The sequence below is a fragment of the Diorhabda carinulata genome, chromosome 6 (genome assembly GCF_026250575.1).
Source record: "Diorhabda carinulata isolate Delta chromosome 6, icDioCari1.1, whole genome shotgun sequence".
Classification (NCBI taxonomy): domain Eukaryota; kingdom Metazoa; phylum Arthropoda; class Insecta; order Coleoptera; family Chrysomelidae; genus Diorhabda; species Diorhabda carinulata.
In genome coordinates this window covers 3,063,472-3,084,172 of record NC_079465.1, presented here as the reverse complement: position 1 = coordinate 3,084,172, position 20,701 = coordinate 3,063,472, and the positions used below count along the sequence as shown (strand labels likewise).

At 29.4% G+C, this 20,701-nt stretch overlaps 3 protein-coding genes across 8 annotated transcripts; 1 reads left to right on the top strand and 2 right to left on the bottom strand.

Moving 5' to 3' along the window:
- Window positions 1-29: 29 nt before the first annotated feature.
- Window positions 30-7,869, top strand: LOC130895096 (ankyrin repeat domain-containing protein 13D). Of its 4 annotated transcripts, none has more exons than XM_057802231.1 (12): window positions 30-156; window positions 388-549; window positions 610-745; window positions 940-1,110; window positions 1,163-1,306; window positions 2,904-3,081; window positions 3,138-3,363; window positions 3,422-3,707; window positions 4,638-4,799; window positions 5,693-5,793; window positions 5,878-5,966; window positions 6,038-7,869. In XM_057802231.1, exons 2-12 carry the CDS (start codon window positions 451-453, stop codon window positions 6,111-6,113), a joined length of 1,668 nt encoding a protein of 555 aa, XP_057658214.1. In that variant the 5' UTR covers window positions 30-156; window positions 388-450; the 3' UTR covers window positions 6,114-7,869. The 4 variants fall into 4 exon arrangements, with proteins under 4 accessions (XP_057658214.1, XP_057658211.1, XP_057658212.1 ...); XM_057802228.1 differs by having other exon boundaries at window positions 33-156; window positions 7,008-7,869; XM_057802229.1 differs by having other exon boundaries at window positions 45-142; window positions 7,008-7,869.
- A 217-nt stretch (window positions 7,870-8,086) lies between these two features.
- On the bottom strand, window positions 8,087-9,810 carry LOC130895099 (protein lin-37 homolog). The gene is made up of 5 exons (XM_057802234.1): window positions 9,570-9,810; window positions 9,336-9,512; window positions 9,123-9,282; window positions 8,928-9,073; window positions 8,087-8,278 (listed from the first exon to the last, which is right to left on the bottom strand). Exons 1-5 carry the CDS (start codon window positions 9,746-9,748, stop codon window positions 8,257-8,259), a joined length of 684 nt encoding a protein of 227 aa, XP_057658217.1. The 5' UTR covers window positions 9,749-9,810; the 3' UTR covers window positions 8,087-8,256.
- A 938-nt stretch (window positions 9,811-10,748) lies between these two features.
- LOC130895690 (suprabasin-like) lies at window positions 10,749-19,600 on the bottom strand. 3 transcript variants are annotated; one of them, XM_057803154.1, is made up of 6 exons: window positions 19,216-19,597; window positions 15,703-15,864; window positions 13,131-15,644; window positions 12,885-13,003; window positions 12,583-12,806; window positions 10,749-11,532 (listed from the first exon to the last, which is right to left on the bottom strand). In XM_057803154.1, exons 1-5 carry the CDS (start codon window positions 19,238-19,240, stop codon window positions 12,585-12,587), a joined length of 3,042 nt encoding a protein of 1,013 aa, XP_057659137.1. In that variant the 5' UTR covers window positions 19,241-19,597; the 3' UTR covers window positions 10,749-11,532; window positions 12,583-12,584. The 3 variants fall into 3 exon arrangements, with proteins under 3 accessions (XP_057659137.1, XP_057659139.1, XP_057659138.1); XM_057803156.1 differs by lacking the exon at window positions 19,216-19,597 and adding an exon at window positions 17,572-17,793; XM_057803155.1 differs by having other exon boundaries at window positions 10,749-12,806; window positions 19,216-19,600.
- Between the last annotated feature and the right edge of the window lie 1,101 nt (window positions 19,601-20,701).

Below are 20,701 nucleotides of genomic sequence, written 5' to 3'. Positions count from 1 at the left end.
AGCTGATTCCTGACAGTACGAACCAATAATACCAATTACGTAAAATTAAACTGACAGGAGTATAACAAATCCAATTTATAATCGTATAATAAACAGTAGGGGTAACTATTTCGGATTCAGTTACATTCTAGTCAGCGTTAAGGTAGGCGAGTGATGGTGAGTTTTATCTTATTAACGTACTTAAAGTAAAAAAATATCGTCGGATTGTGTTCGTTTTTTCAATACGCGTACAATATCAACTTCAGTTAACGTCATATATGTCAAAAAAAATTATTTTGACATTTGTGAAAAGTAAACATGTCCGACGACCGACGACTGCCCTAAATATGACTAATACTTCGTAGGTCAAAATTGTAATTTTTACAAAAGTAATGTTAAATATTTCAGGAAATCAAAGTTGACGAATTCTGATCTTGAAAGAATATTTTGTGCAGAGGTTTTTAAAACAAAATGGTTACAGAAGCGTTTATAAAAGCCGAATACCCATTACATTGGTGTGTTTGGAAAAACGACTATAAAAGTTTGGGAGCTCTTCTATCATCAAAGCAAGTATGCTAATAATATTTAGCCATATATTGTATAAGAATTTTATATTGCTTTATTTTTCAGCACAACAAAGAGAAGTTAGATGTACGAGGTAGGTCCCCTCTAATGTTAGCTGTAACATTAGGCCATTTGGAATCGACTAGAACATTACTACATCACGAAGCTAATGTTAATTGTGAAAATTTAAATGGTTGGACAGGTTAGTTACCTTAATTAAATTACAGTTTAAGAAGTCACAACCTTCGTAAGCATTTATAGGATTAATTTTTATTAATATTTGGCTTCTTGAACATATTTAGCATCATATTACGAATAATAAGTATTTAAAAATATACAAAAAGTAAGGTAAATTAGTTATCTTATTGGAAACAAAATAGTAAATTACATTTTCAGTGGTACAAGAAGCAGTTGCTACCGGTGATCCGGAGCTAGTACAGATTGTTCTTGAAAGTAGGGATTTTCAGAGGTATACAAGTAGAATGGCAGGGATTCCCGAGCTATTACATAGATTAAAAGAAGCCCCTGATTTTTATGTAGAAATGAAATGGGAGTTTACCAGTTGGGGTATGTTTAACTTCTAATAATGTAAAAAAAAATTATTTTTCATAATTTCTAGTCCCTCTGGTGTCTAGGATGTGTCCTAGTGATACTTATAAGGTTTATAAACAGGGATCTAGTGTACGGATTGATACAACACTTTTAGGATTTGATCATACCAGTTGGCAGAGGGGGAATAGAAGCTACGTTTTCCAGGGACACAGTAAGTTTTTTAAATTGTTGATATTGTAACACACAGGGGTTTTATATTATTTTTCAACACAAATTTGGCCATTTTCCTATTAACGTCTGTCTCTCCAATCTATTATATTTCATAGGTATCACCATTCTGAGGCTACAAGGCAATGGAACATTTAAAGACACCTCTAAATATTTAGTAACGGCGTAATCATTTAGGTATAGGTCAAGTTACAGGGTTATTATCCTTAATTGAATATTTTTTTATCAAGTATCTATTCTTAAACTATTCTTAACTTCAATTTTGATGTAATATTATTGTTTTTCATTCAAGCTATTAATATGTGTGCTCCAATAAAGGGAGAAAGGAGCTACGTGTTCCAACTAAAAAGTTTTTCAAAAACTGGTAAATATTAAATTATATAAATCACTAGAAAAGGTATCGTGTTAATATATTGCACAATTAGTTAGAATATTATCATGGTAAAGCAAATACGTACCTTTTGTAGTGACGCTTTGTTTGCTAGGATGTTTATACTGCTCACAATATATCAATATATTAATATCAATGATTAGGGAACTTTCAATCAAAGGTGTAGTGTTGATCACTTACTAAATACCATTTTAAGCCTAAATTACATGGCAAAAGTGTTAAAAACTGTAAGATTTAGAACAAGAAGGAAACTGGCCCCTTTATTCACTTTTGGAACCACAATAACTGGAGAAAAGACCCCATCACGCCAATAGAAGCCCAATAGTTCATAAGTCAACCAATTAGCTTTTATAAATATTGTAGTTTTGATTGCCAATTAGATAATTATTTGATAGCAATGAATTTGTTAAAATCTAGTGCAAAAACAGATCAAACAAAGGACTAATCTTAAATTTGTACAATTAAATTGAAATTTCTGGAACCATGAGGGATATTCATACCTAACACACTGTTTATCATACCACTATACCAACGTTTCGATACCTGATTTATCATCTTCAGAAACTAAAACTAAATTAATCAAACTAGGTTAGTTTATGAACGGTTTTTGAAGATAAATACTTGATTATTGAAATAAATATCAAAGAATGTAATTTGAATGGTGAAAATAACAAATATACAAGGTATATTCATAAAGTAATTTTCCACACAAATAAAAGTAATTAGTGGTTCGGTGAAAGGGAAAAAGGCATAACCCAGAGCCTTGATTTTCAAACATAGGAACAGAAATTAGTATTTACAATATGACATTTTTTCATTTTCTCAAAAAAATCACATATTTGAATTTAAAATGAAAATACAAATTATAATTTTGATTTTATGCTTTAATATCAATAGATATTAGTCTATCGTTTCCCTAGATATAATTTATTGCTAGAGATAGTGCTAATTTGATTTGTAATTAATAAAAAAGAGAAAATAGCTTCATATTTTAAGGTTAGGTCCCAATTTAATAGTTTTTCATATTCCCTTTTGCTTTGTGGTTTTCACACCTTTATTGTAGATTAGATATTTCAAATTATTCATTAAATTACCTAGACAAGCCTTTTTTTATAGTTTTTCTATAAAAAAATGTAATTAAAACAATTACAACATGTAATACTCACCTTAGAAATGCTAATTTTTCCAGATGACGGTGCTGTAATGATGGAAATAGACCATGATCTTCAACAAGTGTATTGTGAACAAATGAAAACAACAGAAGATTCTTTGAGTATTTTAATGCCGAACGAAGAATCTGTATCACAACGGTTAACAACTCCTATAGTTACAACTTATATTGATACAGAAAAAATCAGTTTTGAAAGGTACTGAATTATCTACTTTATTTGGTAAACTTTTATATATAAATATTTTTTTTTAGGAATAAGGCTGGTTTATGGGGCTGGAGATCAGATAAGACTGAAGTTGTCAATGGGTATGAATGTAAAGTATTTAGCGCTTCGAATGTAGAATTAGTGACTAAAACTAGAACGGAACATCTAACAGAGACTGATAAAGCTCGTAGTAAAAATAATAAACATCCATTACAGAATTTTCTGGGTATAGCAGAAGTTTCTGAATCTCAGGCTGCCTCTTTACTTCCAAACGTAAATATCTTTCCATTCGTGTTAAAACAAAATTGTAATTTAATTTTTTCACTTCCAGGAAGAATACAGTAATTCTAGTAACCCTTGTAATATAACACCTGAAGAGTATTTCGATAAAGATGTAGATCTAAACGCTCAGGATAGAGATATCGGTCGACCTAAAGAGGTTCAAGTCAAGGTTCAAAAGTTTAAAGCTAATCTGTGGTTGTGTGAAAATTATCCTCTGTCTTTACCGGAACAGATACTTCCTATTGTGGATTTGATGGCGATATCTAGTTCTCATTTTGCCAAATTGAAGGATTTTATACAGATGCAATTGCCTTCTGGGTTTCCTGTTAAAATTGGTAAGCATATCAAGAAAATGCTGAAAATTCATAAATTAATTTTGAAAAATTAGAAAAAATATCAATAAATGGCTTAATACCATTTCAATTTTAATATGTCTCTGTATGTAAAAACTTAATTCATAGGAAAACTTGTTCTAAATATTTATGTTTATATATGGCAAGGATTCATTTTCATTCAATTTGGGAAAAACTATGTTTGACTACACTGTATCTTTATATGCTTCTTTTCTCTAATTCTGATTATTGATTCATGTATTTGAGGAATAATTAAAATCAAGTTTCTAATTACATTTATGTAGGTACTGTACTGTAGGTACTTTTGTATTATTCAAGCCACATAAGGGGGTGTATTATCATATATTAATAAAAATTTCTGCATTTATGTATAGAGCAGCTATAAGAGGATCTTTTTGACTCACAACCAATTCTAGGTGTGTTTCCAAACTAATGATAAAGCAAATAATCATTCTTCCTAGTCATAACATATTGTTCCGATGATATTTCTACATTAGAAAGACTTTTAAGTGAGTTAGATATTGATATCTGCTTTAGTTTTGGTGTTACTTGGTAAAATGAAACCTTCAATGATCTGTAACTAATTGTGGATCCATTGGGAGTAAATTCATACTATATATTGACTAATTATACTTAAGGAAGAAATTTTATTACAGTTTTTGTTTCTAAAAACAAGCAAATTAATTCCCACGAACTGATATCGTTATTTTTGGCTTCGTTTAGGTATTTTTTGGTTCTTATCCATTCCTATATCATAATATTTTTTTGGATACATTGCGATACAATTTGAAATGCTACTTAAACTTGCGATATGGTAGGAGCATATCGTTTGACTTCTGTTCCAACAGGAATTTTGATTCATTCAATTGACAGTGAACTAATAAAATTATTGTTTATTATTACATTTTTTAGAAATACCTCTGTTTCATATTTTGAATGCGAGAATAACTTTCGGGAACATATTCGCCATGGACGCCGATGTGCCCCTTGTTACTAATATTCAAGAAGATAATCGACTGACTTGTGTACTAGACGATTCTCTGTTCAAATGTCCTTCCGGATATGCTCAAATTGGTGAGAATTTTTATTTTTATATATTTGTAACTTTGAAACATTCATTTGGATTAATTTTGTTTTTAGACGTTTTTATAGTAATTATTATTTCGCATATTATAGTGGAAACTAATTACGAACATTTTATTTATTAATCGTTAATGAATAATGATTATTTTTGATGAATTCATTTGTTGTAAATACCTCTCGAAATATATCCAAAATGGTGATAAGAGTTTTATAATTGTTTTCATAATAATCTGCGTACTTATATAGGTAGAGAACGACTTATAAGGTAAAGAAGAACAACTGAATTTTTCTAACCTCGTTTTTTGACAGCTAGTGCATTCAAACTAGTGAAAATAGTTTGAATTGAATCGATTCTAAAGTTGATTCCTATAAATAAAAAGCTCCAAAATGAGTATAGTTGTTATTATGAATACTAGAAAGTTTTTAGATTAATCCGTATTCCTAAACAGGTAGAGTACAAGTTATAGGGCGAAAAAGAATAACCGAAAAACTTTTATTTGAAGTACAAGTGTTTTTAACGCAATAATTATGATGTATTGTTTTATACTGTTTTTGTGTGTAAGAATTAACTAAGTCTTTTATACATCTTGTGTTGTGTCAAATATAAACCTAACTCCAATAATGTTATCAAAGTTTTTTGTGTTCAGGATTAAATTGAAATTATAAACTATAAAAATTTCATTTTTCTTCAACAATTTTTAAATTTTTCAATTATCGATAGTTTCAAAAAATTGGATAAATTTTTTGTTCATCTTTATTTTTTTATAATTTCTTCTTTTAAACATCATTGAGTATAAAATGAGTTATCAATAGGATTTTAACATCATTATATAAGAAATATCAAAATTTTGAAAAAGTCTTGAGTATTGTGAGTTTTATTTTAGGTTTAGATGGAAGACGTCAATTTAGTATGGAAGAAGAAGATGATTTACTCCAATTTGCCATACAACAAAGTTTGATAGATGCTGGTACGGAAAGGGAGGAGGTGAGTTATACAAATAGAAATTGTTACGGTAAATATTTTCTTTTCCGCATATCATGTAATTCCGTTTGACAAAATTTTCATTAGGTGGATATTTGGGAAGCACTTAGAGCTCAGAAACCGTCCAGACCGGAAACGCCCAACTTAGTTGGGGAGGAAGACAGGCAGTTGCAAAGGTAATTAAGAAATTTTAATGACAGTTACACTTTTGATTTTGCTAAAGATTTTTTTTCTATTATTTTTTAAGGAAACGTCAAATTTTAACACCCGAACCAAAAAGTTTAAGACCTATAAAAGAAAATTTGAGAAAAAATTCATTCTAATGCTCAATTTATCGCTTTATTTTTCCCCTTCAGTCTCCATAAGCTCCCATTTAGTTTTATATTTTTTTATTATTATTAATTTAGTAGCTTTTGCCTTTGTTGCAATAAAATCTAGTAACAAGCATAATTTTTTCTAAAAAAATCGAATTATATCAATTATTTTATTTTATATTGTAAATATGAACAAATGATTTATTTATCTTACTAAAGCATTCGACTCTGCTGTAACTAATAACAAAATTCCACTCCCTTGAGGATATAGGACGATTCCAGGTGCCAAAGATCTTCATCTTTTATTTAATACGCTCCTAGGTATTATGCGAAGATACCTTAACCTCTAAAAATACAGAATTGCATCATCTAGTCCATATAAAATGGAAAATATCGAAACTTGCAATGTAATTAAAGATCTTTCTAAAGCATTTGATCCTATTAGTTCCAAAGTTCCATAGTATTTAAGTTGTTTAACTTGATTTGGAGATGAAATACGTGGTTATGGAGGATAAAAAACTCATCCACAATTCTGAACACGTACAGAAACTGGTCCAGGTTGTGCCAGAACAACACCAAATAGCCTTACAAACTTTTTATTTACTATAAACCTGTTAACCTCATATCGAGTGGTTGTTTGGGGTGTGAAGATATCATTAGGGTGTTCAAAACGTTCTGCATGAATAGTTCTTAATTTATCTGGATTTGTAGAAGAAATATACTGCTTGTTGTGTAAAAGAAAGTAAGCAAAAACTGGAGTTTGAAAGGCTTATTTACCATCTGGAATTGGTCCATCTCCTCGGTCACTTTTTTATGGTATACTCCAATGTACAATTCTATGAAGTTTATTAATTGTTATTTTATTGCACATGCGTATATTGCTAGATTATACTTATATTGTAGAGCTATCCAGGCTAGTTTAGAGCTTTATCAAAAGAACACGACTCCGGGTAGTTTGCTACCAGAAAACAACAGTCCCGAAATGGATTCCGATCTAAATTTGGCCCTACTCCTGTCCCAACAAGAAGAAGAAAAGAAGAGACAGCGCGAAGAAAAAGAGAGGTTGGAAGAACAAAAAATATTGGCGGATATTTTGGAATTGTCGCTTAAAGAAAAATAATTTTTTTTTTGAAGGGGTGATAACAAAAGGCATTGAACGAATCATATTTTTGTTGTTATTTTAAAAAAATATTCAAACCGATGGAACGCGTCCTCAATAATATTCAATTTCAATACATATCTGTAGATTATTTTTATTTTAATCTGAAAATATGTTTGTTTATTGCTATTTTTGCAAATTTTGCACTTTACTAATTTATTGATTTTATTAAAACAAATCTAACTTAAATGAAAATGTAGCTTGTCCTGCAGGAGATCTATTCGAGAAAAATATTTGTCCCGAAAGAATTTCCGGGCAGTATGTTTAACAAAACTTGCCAGGTTTCTAATAAAAATATTAATTTTGTGGTATACTTTGGTCTTTTTTTTGAAAAAATAAAAATAAACGACTGAAGAAGAAAAAAATGTACATATATATAGAAGTATCTAATATTTCATAAAATTTCTGTTTAAAAAAAATAATTTTTATAAAAAATGTGGTAAATATCAAGATTAGGTTGCAACCCACCGATTTCATTGAAATTTTAGTATGTTGTTTACACTGGTCAATATAGGGCGCGGAAACCATCCCTTCAGGTACTTCTTTTCGTTAGAATAATCAAATAACTATAATAATTCCAACCCTTTTAATTCTCAAAATGAAAAATGATACTAACCTAAACTAACATACTAAAATTTTAATGAAATCGGAGGGATGTAACCTAATCTGGATAACTACCAAAAATGTTTATAATTTTTTTGGATTTTTTCTACTTTTTTCATTTTTGGAATAATATTCAAAAAACCAACTCGAGTAACTTTATTATATCGATGTTATGGGAAGTTTGTGGAATATTTATAAATGTATTATTAATAAAAACAAATTTATTGTATTTCATTTATTTATGTTAAAATTATATATTTATTTAATATTGAAATGTAAATGTCTTTCTCCTAAGATTCAATTATGATTATATACTGAGAAAAAGTGAAAAAATATACATTCTTATACATTCACATGTTTCTTTTTCTCATCCTTTCCTCTCCTTAAGAATTAATTAGATTCCTCTTGAGCTCTAAAAAAAAACAACATGATAACTTAGAGATAAAAACAAATAAGAGACAATTTAGTAACAAAAAACAAGTTTTTTAATCAAATTTCGTTTTATTTATAATTATAGTTTCCTTTTAGATCAATCCGATGATTTTCTAGCCTTTTTATGACATTTTTTGTAAAACATTTTTACTTTAGTATTAAATTTTCTTATTCATGAAATTTACGAAATATGGATCAATTGGTACACACCAGAGACAAAGAAACGGAAAGATAATGATCACCATTTTCTGGAATTCACAAGTTTTAATCTATCTGGAAAAACTATCATAGGATTGTACTGAATTGAATTATTAGGACGTTTTGACGAAAAATTAGCTTCTTTTGCTGTTATTCCATCATTATAATACCCCAAAGCCTATATTAGACTACAACCTGTTGCCCAATTTCATGTATTCTTCAGATTTAGCCCAAACTCAAGAAAGTCACAACCTTTTGTCATTGAGGGTTACATTTTTTATATTTAGCCAAATTTTATTGAAAAAATGACTAACTATACATTTTGTTGGGTGATTTTATAAACTTTTTTCAATACAAAACAACATTTCATCTTTTTATGTTAAGGTTTCAATATGAAATAACCATTTTTAATAATAAATAGTGAAACTTACTTATTATAAATTGCTTTAAGTATATTTGTACTTTGTAAATATCGATTTTCATTATTAAAAGCAGTTTGTATCCATTTTTTCTTCACATTCATCCATCGTTTCATATGTTCTTGCATTAGAGTATGTTTACTAGGAATATATTCATCCTAAAATTAACATAATTAATAATAACCAAAGTTGACTTACCAATCTTACATAATCTAAATTAATATTGTCTTTATTTTGTTCCTGCTCGGGTAGTGGTGATGGAATTCTTGAAACAAACTGAGTATGTGGAGAAGGTAATCTGTTTATCTCGGATAAAGAATTTTCATTCCATGAATTATTAGCCGGTTCTGGAGAAGATAGTCTACGTCTAGAATAAGTTATTGGTTATATGTAATATTTCTAGTATATGAGGTAATTTACTTGACAATAGATTGAGGATTTCTAGGTTGATTTTGCATCCAAGCACGGCAAATTGGATAAAGTGGAGTATCTTCCTCAAATCGAGCCAAATCAACGCTTCTATCAAATAATTTCATCACATAAGTATGATGGTATGGTGTAGGCATATTTTCGACTTTTCGTTTTCTATTTGATTCGCTGTAGGATAAATAAAAAATAAAATACTAGAATAGATTATAATACTTCTAATTTTACCTAAGTTTCTTATTATCATCTGAAGAATCGCTACCTTCATCAGATGATTGTTCTGTAAGTTGTTTTAGAACGCCTTTTAGGCGACCTTTAGCTAAAAGATAATCATTTCCAATTGTATTTTCTTCCTTTACTTCGACTTTAATAGGAGAAGAATTAGAAAGCCTACGTTTTTTGGTCATTTAGATTGTTTTAATATTCAAATGATTAACAGTGTTTATTGTTAATAAATGACAAGTTTCGTTATTTTTATTGAAATCAGATGTCGCTAGAGGATATTCTCCCATAGAACTTAAACAATAGTTCTATGATTTTATATTATGAGATTTATTAGAAAGTCTTTCTAATATATTACTCTTGCTTCACCTTTAATCATAGCTTTGTTCACAGGTCAAATTCCGAATTATTTTAGGGCACATTCAAAATTTTCCATTCCATTCCAGGGGGGTGAAGTCATCGACTCGCGAATGAAAGTTGCGCATACAATCGGTCCTGAACTGATTCGGAATTTGACTCGCAAACAAAGCTTATGTAATAAACTTCGAAAGTACGGTAATAAAAGATTTAGCATTGCTACCATCAATAATATTTATTGATTGCTATTTGATGACAAAAATTTCAAAAATATGCGACGGAATGAATGAAATTCTTACACAAAGTATTTTTATATATCGATACAACTTAACGGGTCGTGATTTATTTTACGAAGAGGAGAATTTGTATCCTCTGGAACATAATTTCTAAGCTACGCATGATCAGTATGTTCCATATATTCTAAAACTATTCAATTTATTTCGATGACCGGAACAAGCCTATTAAAAGTTTTGAATGCGAGTTAAAATTACTTGTGAACTTTATTTTTAAAATTTCATATCATGTGTATATATATATATATATATATATATATATATATATATATATATATATATATATATATATATATATATAAACGCCATTTTGGAAAGTAATTTGCCTCATCTCGCGATACAAATACTGCTTGCTGGTTGTGAAATTATTACTCAAAGTCACTTCGTAAAGATTATCTATAATCTTTACATTATTATTTTCTCACTAGTACTAAATGGAGTCCATTCATGTCATTATTTAAAATAAGTAGATAATGTGGTAATTTCAATAGCTGTATTAAAAAGGTTACAGGTTTTATCAAATAAAAAGCACAGAAAAAGATATTCACATATATTATCATTTTTTACAAGCATAATTGTACAATACAACAATTGTAATTTTGAATGTGGCAACACTGATTACAGCCACAATTGATTTTCCCGCCATTTTTTCATATAAAAATAAGCACGTGTGATTCATAACCCTATATTTTAGCAGTTAGATATACAGTGCACATTTGATGTGTAGTGTAAATGAAATATACAGTACGATGATTTTTCAATTTTAACTAGAACTCTTGTTGAACTCACACTGTATATTTTAAATATTTGGATTAAAATTTGTTCATTTTAGCTAGTGCCACGGATTCTTACACGGGAGTTAGAGGTTCTAAGAAATGTTTAAAAAAATATATGGGTTTATTTCTATTGTTTTATTCAAATATCTTTTTCAGTTAGTAACATTTTCAAAAATTATTTATAAATTTTTTATCGTTAAGAAATTCTAGCAATCGAAATATTCATTATATCAGAAAACGACGTTAAATTATATTCTCAATATATCAAAAAATAGTATAAATCACATCAAAAAATTTTTTTGGTTGAATTATAGTATAAAAAATATAAATGTAGTTGTAAATTTTATGAAGTTATTAAATAATCAACTTTCAATATATTTTTGCGTTTTTTAGTAGCAAAATTCATTAAGCTGCGTAACAAATACAACAAAGATACATTTATAAATAACTCGAGATTCTTATAAAATTAACAACAAATATAACATCTTGGACCTATTCCAATTGACCATATAAAACTTTATTCCCTCAACATTCTCCAGGAATCTGAAATAAAAGCAAATTCTAATTAATACATCAACTGTGAAGGGTTCCACCCTGTATATCAACTAAACGAGAATATCTAATTGTAATTTGACAACAAACATTACGTGGCAGCATGTTTTTTCCACACAAATATTTATTCTGTTGAAAATAAATTCTATACATATCACATTATTGCTATAGTTATCATCTAATAATATTAATTTTATTGAAACTCTCAAAATTACTATGAATATGTTGATATTTACATTGCTTGTTGAATAAAATTTGAATATTCAAAGTGTAAGTCAAATCATCGTTCGTGTATCAGGGGAAATTGCATCACGAACGTTGGCAGCCTTTGCCCTCGGCCTTCGATGTTGCAAAATTTATTGTAATAAAAATTATGTCAGAATTTATTGTTTATTATTTGTATATAATTATAATTTTATTGAAAATTATTCCTCTTCTTTCCTGTTGGTTAAATTATATATAATCAAAATCAAATTACAATTAAAAAAGTTTACAACGTGGCAACTATGTTATATAACCGTCATTTTGTCTGCAAATTTATTGCATAACCTCGTTTGATCATATGTATACTAAACTCTTTTGTTAACTAGTACTGGTGATTTGAATTTAAGTTGTAAGTTTTTATATACGATCCAGTAATTATGTAAACAAACAGTGTCTATTTTGTTGCTTGTGGTTTCTTGTTATTGTTAGTAAAATATAAAAACAGTTCAGGTCAGTACTAATTAGAAAGATAATTTACTATGGCAATGATCAACAAACTTTCCTATTCGTATTTATTATTCAATTATCATTTAGTTTGTAGTTCTTTGTTCTCATAGAGTATAATTTTATTTTTATAAGAATTTTATTTGTAATTGCTTTCAATCTAGTAACTATTTCAGTGACTTCTATAAATCTAAAAATGATCCACCTAGTTTGAGAACAAACTAAATATTCTCATATATGTTGTAGTAAACAAGTTCTTTTTTTATTTTTCAATAACTTAAAGTTCAAGAAATACTTACATAAATATACAAAATTTGAAGTTTATATATGTACCTTTATTTACTAGAGAACAGCCCTTTCCCAAAAATATTTTTGGCCGCATCTGTTACGTCGTCCAATTCTGCATGTGCCTTTTTGTTACTTTCTTCCATTTCTTGTCCTAGTTCATGTCTTGTGTTATCCAAGAAATTCGCAGTATCTTTCATTTTGTTTTGGAATAATTTACCAGTTTCGGCCAATTTGTTGTCTATATTGTGACCGACATTTTGTAATCCACTCTATAGCAAAATAAAACATACATTAGTACATTTCATTCAAAAACAGATAATAAACCCAACACATTTAAATAAACTTACTTGAATTTCTTCTTTCTTTTGATTGGCGTTTTTCGTTGCTTTGGCAAAAGCACCTTCAATATTGTGGTCTGCTTCTTTAAGGCTGTGACCTGCTCCTTCAATCACAGCACTAGATTTATCTAAAAAAAATTGAGAAAAAAGTTGTTGTAAGGCTATTTGAAGCAATATTCGGTGGATATAAAGTTTGACAAAGTTAAGGGGAATCTTACTTCTGATTGATAGTTATTAATAATTAAGATCTATTACCTTTAATAGTTTCACCTATATTATGAAGACCTTGTCCAGCTTCTTGTAGTTTATTATCAATGCTTTTTGCTATATTTTGGGTACCTTCTGAAGTCTTTTGTGCAGTATCCTTAAGCTTATTGTCAATATTCTTTCCTATATTTTGGACTCCTTGTAATGTTTGTTGAGCTACATCCTGTGTACTTTCTGCAGTTTTGTGTAATGAGTTATCAATACTTTGCGCTGTACTTTCAGCTATGTTTTTAGCTCCTTCAGTAGTTTTTTCAGCTGTTATTTTAGCGTTGTCTACAGCTTTCCCTGTTGTTTTTTCAACATCTTTCACAGTTTCCTTCAATTTATTATCTACACTTTTGATCAGGTTTTGTGTTCCTTCTGTGGTTTTATGGTAGGCATCGTTGATTTCTTGTGAGGTGTTATGTGCAGTTGTTTTAGCCTCATTGACAGCTTTTTCTGTGGTATTCTTTGCAACTTCTACAGATTCTTGCAGTTTGTGATCGACGTTTCTACCAAAATTCAATAAACCTTCACCAAAACTGTGGGCTACATTTTCGCCACTTTCACGAGCCTTTTGGGCACCTTCTGCTGTATTTTGTGCTGCAGTTTTAGTACTTTCGACAGCTTCAAGGAGTTTGTGGTCAAAGTTTCTACCAAAATTCAACAATCCCTCTCCAATGTTATGGGCTGTATTGCCTGCATTTTCACGGGCTTTTTGCGCAGTCTCTTGGGCACCTTCTGCTGTATTTTGTGCAGCATTTTTAGTACTCTCTACCGACTCTTGCAGTTTGTGATCGACGTTTCTACCAAAATTCAACAAACCCTCGCTGATATTATGAGCTGTATTTTCAGCACTTTCACGAGCTTTTTGGGCAGCATTTTGGGCACCTTTTGCTGTATTTTCTGCAGCATTTTTAGTACTATCAACAGTTTCATGGAGTTTGTAGTCGACGTTTTTACCAAAATTTAATAAATCCTCTCCAATATTATGGGCTACATTTTCGCCACTTTCACGAGCCTTTTGTGCAGCTTCTTTGGCACCTTCCGCTGTATTATGTGCAGCAGTTTTAGTCCCTTCAACAGTTTCGTGGAGTTTGTGGTCGACGTTTTTACCAAAATTCAACAATCCCTCTTCAATGTTATGGGTTGTATTGTCTGCACTTTCACGGGCTTTTTGCGTAATTTCTTGGGTACCTTCTGCTGTATTTTGTGCAGCAGTTTTAGTACCATCAACAAATTCATGGAGTTTGTTGTCGATGTTTCTACCAAAATTCAATAAACCCTCTCCAATATTATGGACTATGTTATTACCACTTTCATGAGCCTTTTGGGCAGCGTTTTGGGCACCTTCTGCTGTATTATGTGCTGCATTTTTAGTACTATCTACAGCTTCATGGAGTTTGTGGTCGACGTTTCTACCAAAATTCAACAAACCCTCCTCAATGTTATGGGCTGTATTGTCGGCATTTTCACGAGCCTTTTGTGCAGCGTTTTGGGCACCTTCTGCTGTGTTGTGTGCAACATGTTTAGTACTATCAACAGATTCATGAAGTTTGTGATCGACGTTTCTACCAAAATTCGTGAAACCCTCTCCAATGTTATGGGCAATGTTTTTGGCGCCTTCAAAAGTCTTATGTGCCGCGTTTTGGGCACATTCAGCTGTCTTATGCAAAGCATTATCGATTCCTTGCTTTGTATCATGTGCAGTAGTTTTTGCTTCATCTACAGCTTTCTCCGTGGTTATTTTCGCAGCTTGCGCCGATTCTTGAAGTTTGTTGTCGACTTCTTTACCAAAATTCATCAGACCAGCACCAACATTATGAGCTTGACTTTCTGTTTTTTCTGCAGCCTTTTTAGCATCTTCCGCAGTATCTTTCAATTTTTCATCTACATTTTTTGCAAATTTATGTGCTTCTTCGGCTGCATTATGTGAAGCTTTTTGACTCATATTTTGTATGTTTTCTGCAACGTCTTGACTTTCCTTATGGAGATTTTCTTCTGTTTTATTTAATTGATTTTCCAAATTTTGACCAACTTTTTGTAACCCACAAGCCGCTGACTTTGTTTCGGCTTCGGTGGTTTCCGAAACACCATGCATTTTGTTATTAATATTGTGCCCAACATTTTGAATGCCAGTAAGAAAGTTCTGACCTCCTCGATGAAGATCTTCTCCAAATTGGTGCAGACCTTCTGTTAAAGAATGTTTTTGAGTCTCGGCTGAAATAGCAGCCGAATGGAGTTTATTATCTACATTTTGTCCAGTTCTTTTCAGGGTATTAGCCAATTCCCTCCTTTTCTGTTCAGCAAAATCTTCTGTTTCTTTTACTCTTTGTGCTACTTGTGCTTCTGTCTCTCTCCATTTTTGTTCAGCCGTTTGAACTGTATTTTTTATTGCGTTATTCGCTTCGTTTAATTTATCATCAACTGTTTTGCTTGCGTTTTGTATTGTATGTTCCACAGATTTAGCTTCATCTTCCGCTTGTTTAATTTCGTCGTTTAAATGATTTTTGGTTTCTGTAGCTGAAAAAAGGAAGAAGTTTAACGTCAAATTTTGTATTTTTTAATTTGTTGCGCTTACCAGTCGTTATTGTTAAGTCTTGTGCAGCATCTTCAGCTACGTCTATAGTCCTTTGTGCTTGAGCTTCAGCTGAGTTCTCTATTTGTTCTGCTTCTTTATTCACTTCTTTTTTCTTTCTGCCGAAGAATTCTCCGATTCTGGTACCGAAATTTCTAAGACCGGCTAAAAATTGAAAATTAATCACAGAATTGTCATGAACATCGATGGGATAGAATTAAGGAGTAATATACTTTTTTTTGTATTTTTTTTTAGGATGCCATAGGTAATTCTATAAAATTACATCGATAACTACTGTACTCCAATCTCTAACCTACCCCAGGAAAATTTTTCCTTTAATAAAAACAAATCATACATAAAAATGTCCCTATCTCCCCCAATAAAATTACCACAACGAGCATCTCTCTCTCTCTCTCTCACATACACATTTACAACAAATGTTTTTAATGAAACTTGATTTTGCTTACACTATATACGCTTTAAAGGTATTTTGAATAATTAATTAGGTTTATAAGTGATATTTCGTTCCCTTATTACAAAAAATCCAACAATTTTCTTCAATAAAAGTTGTGTCAACTCATTAAGTTCATTATTGTTGACTATAATAAAAATATCTTCTAGATTATGTCATCGTTCGCGTTTAACATGTGATGTAAATATAAAATTTCAAGGTTAGATTTGCATTTATTTGTAATTTGTGTAGGATTTTGTCATCCTTTATTATTCATCTATTAAGTCATTATTTTCAGAAAACTAATGTTTTTTTTTCTTAATATTCCTTTTCTTATTTCATTTTTCTATTATAAGCAAATGATGCAAAAATGTGAGGTTGAATAATAACCTAAAATTTCACCTAGTAACTCCAGTGTTGTCGGTTCTAAATACATAAATAGAGGCAATCGTATTTATCAATGTCTCTAACTACATTCATTTTTTGTTAATGAGAATTGTCATCAGTTATTTACAAAAGCGTTAAAATACACCAAAAATGTTAATACGATGATTATATAATCATTCTGATGTGTTAATGATTTCTATTCTAAAAAAAATCGTTATTCCGAAAGCGAATACTGTAAAATAAAAAAAGTAGGAATTATATCTGACTAAGTGCTATCCGGCGATGTACATTCTATTTTTAAATAATAGGAATGCGCTATTTTTGAACTAATGACATATATCCGAGGTTTTATCAACAGATTTATGTTGTTTGGTATATTATAGTTACAATAAAATTTTCAATTTTAGATTTATTAAAAATACTAAGTTTAAAATCGTTTTCAACTATCGAATATTGTAATTTTACATAAAGTTAAATATATCTGAATATGAATTTTACATTAAAAAAATAAAAAAAACAATTTTTATGAGTCGATTTAATTTTTATATACGAAAATCTGACAACAATGCAAATACTAATGTCTCAATCGCTTATCAGAAAGTAAAAGAACACTTTCTATTTACTTTTTTTAATGTTATGTTCACTAAAATAACTTTTATTTCTATTATTTTCATTATCATTTTATATTTTCTCCTTTGAAAGCTTAAGAAAGTATTCATAGGTGAGGTCAGGACTGTTTAATAAGTCATTTTGCATTAATTTACATTTTAACGTGTACATGTAAATTTAAAACGCGTAAAAATATTTAAAACTAATTTTTTGTTATAATATCGAAGTTATTTATCGCAATAAAACTAAATCTTCATAAATAACAATCCATCTCTAATTGTATGACGTCATAATTCTACTGACTTATTTAACAAGATGTCGCATTGGTACGCGATGTAAAATGAAATTGTTACTGTCCATATTTGTAAACAGATAATAACAAACTTTTTAATTTCTATACTATTTATTTGCTATCATAAACTTACCCAACATATTAAATATTACACTCAGTCGATGGTCTAACCAAATATATTTTTAAATGAATTGAAAAGGTGCCCCGAAGTCTGACACACTAACTTGATAACAAACTACGTAAAATAATTCTGTAATATTGAGCAATCGATAGTAAGCTAGCACGCAAAATCTAGAAAAAGACATTTACAGGAAAACCATAACCGCATACTTTCTAGTAGAAGAATCTTTTTATAACTAATTTAAATTTTTAACGGAAATATGCTATGTCTGCAAAATAATGATAGTAGCTGTTATTACAATGGAAATTTGATATACTACTAGAAATAGAAAAGAAATATTTTGAATTAAAACTAAAAAAGGAAACCTAAAGTAATTTTTTATAAAAAATTACTTTCTACATTTTAGGACGCTACCTTTTTTACCGACAAATTTGACATTTAATGTCAAATCTGAAATCACTACAATTTTATTATTATTTTAATTTGACCTCTACAATGGTAGTAGTTGTTTTTTTTGTGTTATTTATTTTATTTATCTGCACTAATATACTTTTCAATCATAAGAGATTTTAATAAACAAATAACGAATAGACATTTTAACGTTTTATAAAGTATCTAGAGGGCGCAGGGAAATAGCTCATAACTTAACTAAGATGGAGAATAGTATTTACTGGATTGTGTGGAAGCATTTTAATTATTTAACAATTCGCGTGTGGTCTAAACGTAATTTCATTCAAACTATTATACTTTCACATTCATTTCGTTGTCAAAATCATTTAAGCAACATATTTTTTTAATATACAGGGTGGATAAAAACTCATAATGAAAATTGGCAATATATATTAGAAATTCACTCAATAACAGTCACTTTATCGTTATTTATATAAGAAATCAAGTAAATTTTTTGTAAGCTTAATTATTAAGTTGTTTCCACATTGGTATTAACAACTTATTTCCGTTTGATATAACAAAATATCACTAACAACAATTAATCTTAATCGCGGTATATTAATCAGTATTTTTATGGATTTATCAAGACGTAATTTAATACAAAAAAAAAATGTTTGATTAGAAACCGCTGTTTTGATAACGTGTCCGTTTTATACGAGGTATGATCAAAAATAAACTGTTCTGATTAGTCATTTTGCTGCTGTCGTTGAATCATTATGAAGAAGCTCATAAAATAAAATATATTCATGACCGATGTTGTAATACTATTTAGTGTTGATTTAAGCGATTTAAAAAGGGGAATGTATTAATTTAGGGCGAGGAATGGATATCAAAAACAATGAAAATGTTTGAGATATTAACATACCATTTGATCACGTTGATCCGATACCCTAATTTCGTTCTTTTTGTGATATTGAGAAGACTAAGATTGATGAGATAAAATCTACTCGAAAAAAAATGATTCCAGTAATTTATTGACGTAGTTTTTAACACACCTCGTACTATGAGTTATTAAAATGACTACTTAATAACTGATACGTCAAAAATTAAATTCTTATACAACATAATTTGGTTATACTTTCTGTTTTTTTTTCTGTACTTTTTTCACTCCTTGTATATAGATTTCATGGAAAAGATTAACTTTTATATTGAATATTGTTGCTTTAAAGATTGTTTGCAATATTAATTTTAATAGTAAATACTTACTAGTAAACGAAGACCAAAACGACATCTTCGAAAAATATATTTATACAATCAACACACACTATAAAAGTAATAAACTCACTGATTTAAAAAAAAATCACTGTTATTTCACTGTTCCTTCGAAACATATACACCCGAACTGGACGTTAAAACCTAACTGATTCGTGCCGGTACAGAGTAGGTTCTCTTAACAATTATTATATTCTTGGACTTGTGATTCTTCTCAATACTGAAACTATTCTTCTCTTATGATTACCTTGACATTGAAAGCTATTTTAGAGAGTTGGGCGCAAATTACATTTAACGCTTTTTTGTGATGTCTGTATAACATGAATCTTTTCAATCTGAATACGCCCAACGGTTTCCGTTTGAGTTATATTAGTCGCGTACGGGGAGCCGTTTATAAATTGTATACCAGGAACATATAAATAATTTGAAAAAAAAATTGTTGTGGTGTGTGATAAAATTAGAATAAGATTGTACAATAACAATTTATTTATATAACATTGTTATTATAACATAAGTGAAATTACTTGAAATATCAAAACATCAAATTAATGGGGTTTTGAAGGTTAATTCAAATGCTTTATCATATTTATATTATGTATTGAAGAAAATTTTTTACGAGTTTTAAAATTCTAGTTGACTGATCAAAGTAGGCTTGTCGTTATTCACAAGCATCTGCTTGACGTTGAAATGAAATTCAAAATGGAATTTAATTAAAGCGACTAAAAATAGATGCTTTTATTTTAATGAAAATGTTTATCCAAAGGAATAAAATACGCGTAAACAGTTTTTAGAAGCTTATTTTTAAATTTTAAAATTCTTCAACGAGGGAGATATGATAAATTTTTAACGTTTATTAGTTTATATGAATTGAAAATTGGTTATCTATGCTGAACACCTAACCTAACCTAACATTTAAATCCAGCTCCGGGACTTGATGCAAAAAATTCGGGAGTAGATGACGTGAAAATTATGCTGTGATTAAAAACATTTCTAAAACGACACCTCGTTTGTGAGTTATAGGCATTTAAAGTTGCGAAAATGAAACTTATATATATTTTTTTAAATTATACGCAGTGTGTTTAAAGGTCAGGGCCGACTCATGCCCAATAGTTAACAATACGTTTACAGGGACAACCTGTACTATTTAAAAACAGCAAAAATGAAATTTTGAATGGATTTTTTAATAAAAGGCTACTCTTTGTTCAACTCGATAAAATTTGTGGTTTAGGAGATATGTGGATTTTTAAATCAAACAATGTTTTTATTATTTTATTCGGTTCGTATAAAATCCACGCTGCAATGATTTTTGTACTTCGTTCATTTGGACCGCATGTCGTTTTAATTGTTTAAATTCGATATTTGTATAAACTAAAAATATTTCTAACTTTGTTAAACCTCGTAAATAAATTTGATTCACGTTCATACAAAATATAAAACGGATTATTTATTTCTAATAACCGCTGTATATATAATAAACTAT

What these genes read in the sequence shown, in the direction of transcription:
- LOC130895096 (XM_057802228.1), top strand. Translation starts at nt 451, where the DNA reads ATGGTTACAGAAGCGTTTATAAAAGCCGAATACCCATTACATTGGTGT. An exon ending in CTCTTCTATCATCAAAGCAA is followed by an intron (nt 550 to 609) that starts GTATGCTAATAA and finishes TTTATTTTTCAG; the next exon opens with CACAACAAAGAGAAGTTAGA. An exon ending in ATGGGAGTTTACCAGTTGGG is followed by an intron (nt 1,111 to 1,162) that starts GTATGTTTAACT and finishes CATAATTTCTAG; the next exon opens with TCCCTCTGGTGTCTAGGATG.
- LOC130895690 (XM_057803155.1), bottom strand. Translation starts at nt 19,240, where the DNA reads ATGTCGTTTTGGTCTTCGTTTACTA. An exon ending in GTTTTGGTCTTCGTTTACTA is followed by an intron (nt 15,865 to 19,215) that starts GTAAGTATTTAC and finishes TTCAATTTTTAG; the next exon opens with CCGGTCTTAGAAATTTCGGT. An exon ending in TATAGGTGAAACTATTAAAG is followed by an intron (nt 13,004 to 13,130) that starts GTAATAGATCTT and finishes AATTTTTTTTAG; the next exon opens with ATAAATCTAGTGCTGTGATT.
- LOC130895099 (XM_057802234.1), bottom strand. Translation starts at nt 9,748, where the DNA reads ATGACCAAAAAACGTAGGCTTTCTAATTCTTCTCCTATTAAAGTCGAA. An exon ending in AATCCTCAATCTATTGTCAA is followed by an intron (nt 9,283 to 9,335) that starts GTAAATTACCTC and finishes AACTTATTCTAG; the next exon opens with ACGTAGACTATCTTCTCCAG. An exon ending in ACAATATTAATTTAGATTAT is followed by an intron (nt 9,074 to 9,122) that starts GTAAGATTGGTA and finishes TGTTAATTTTAG; the next exon opens with GATGAATATATTCCTAGTAA.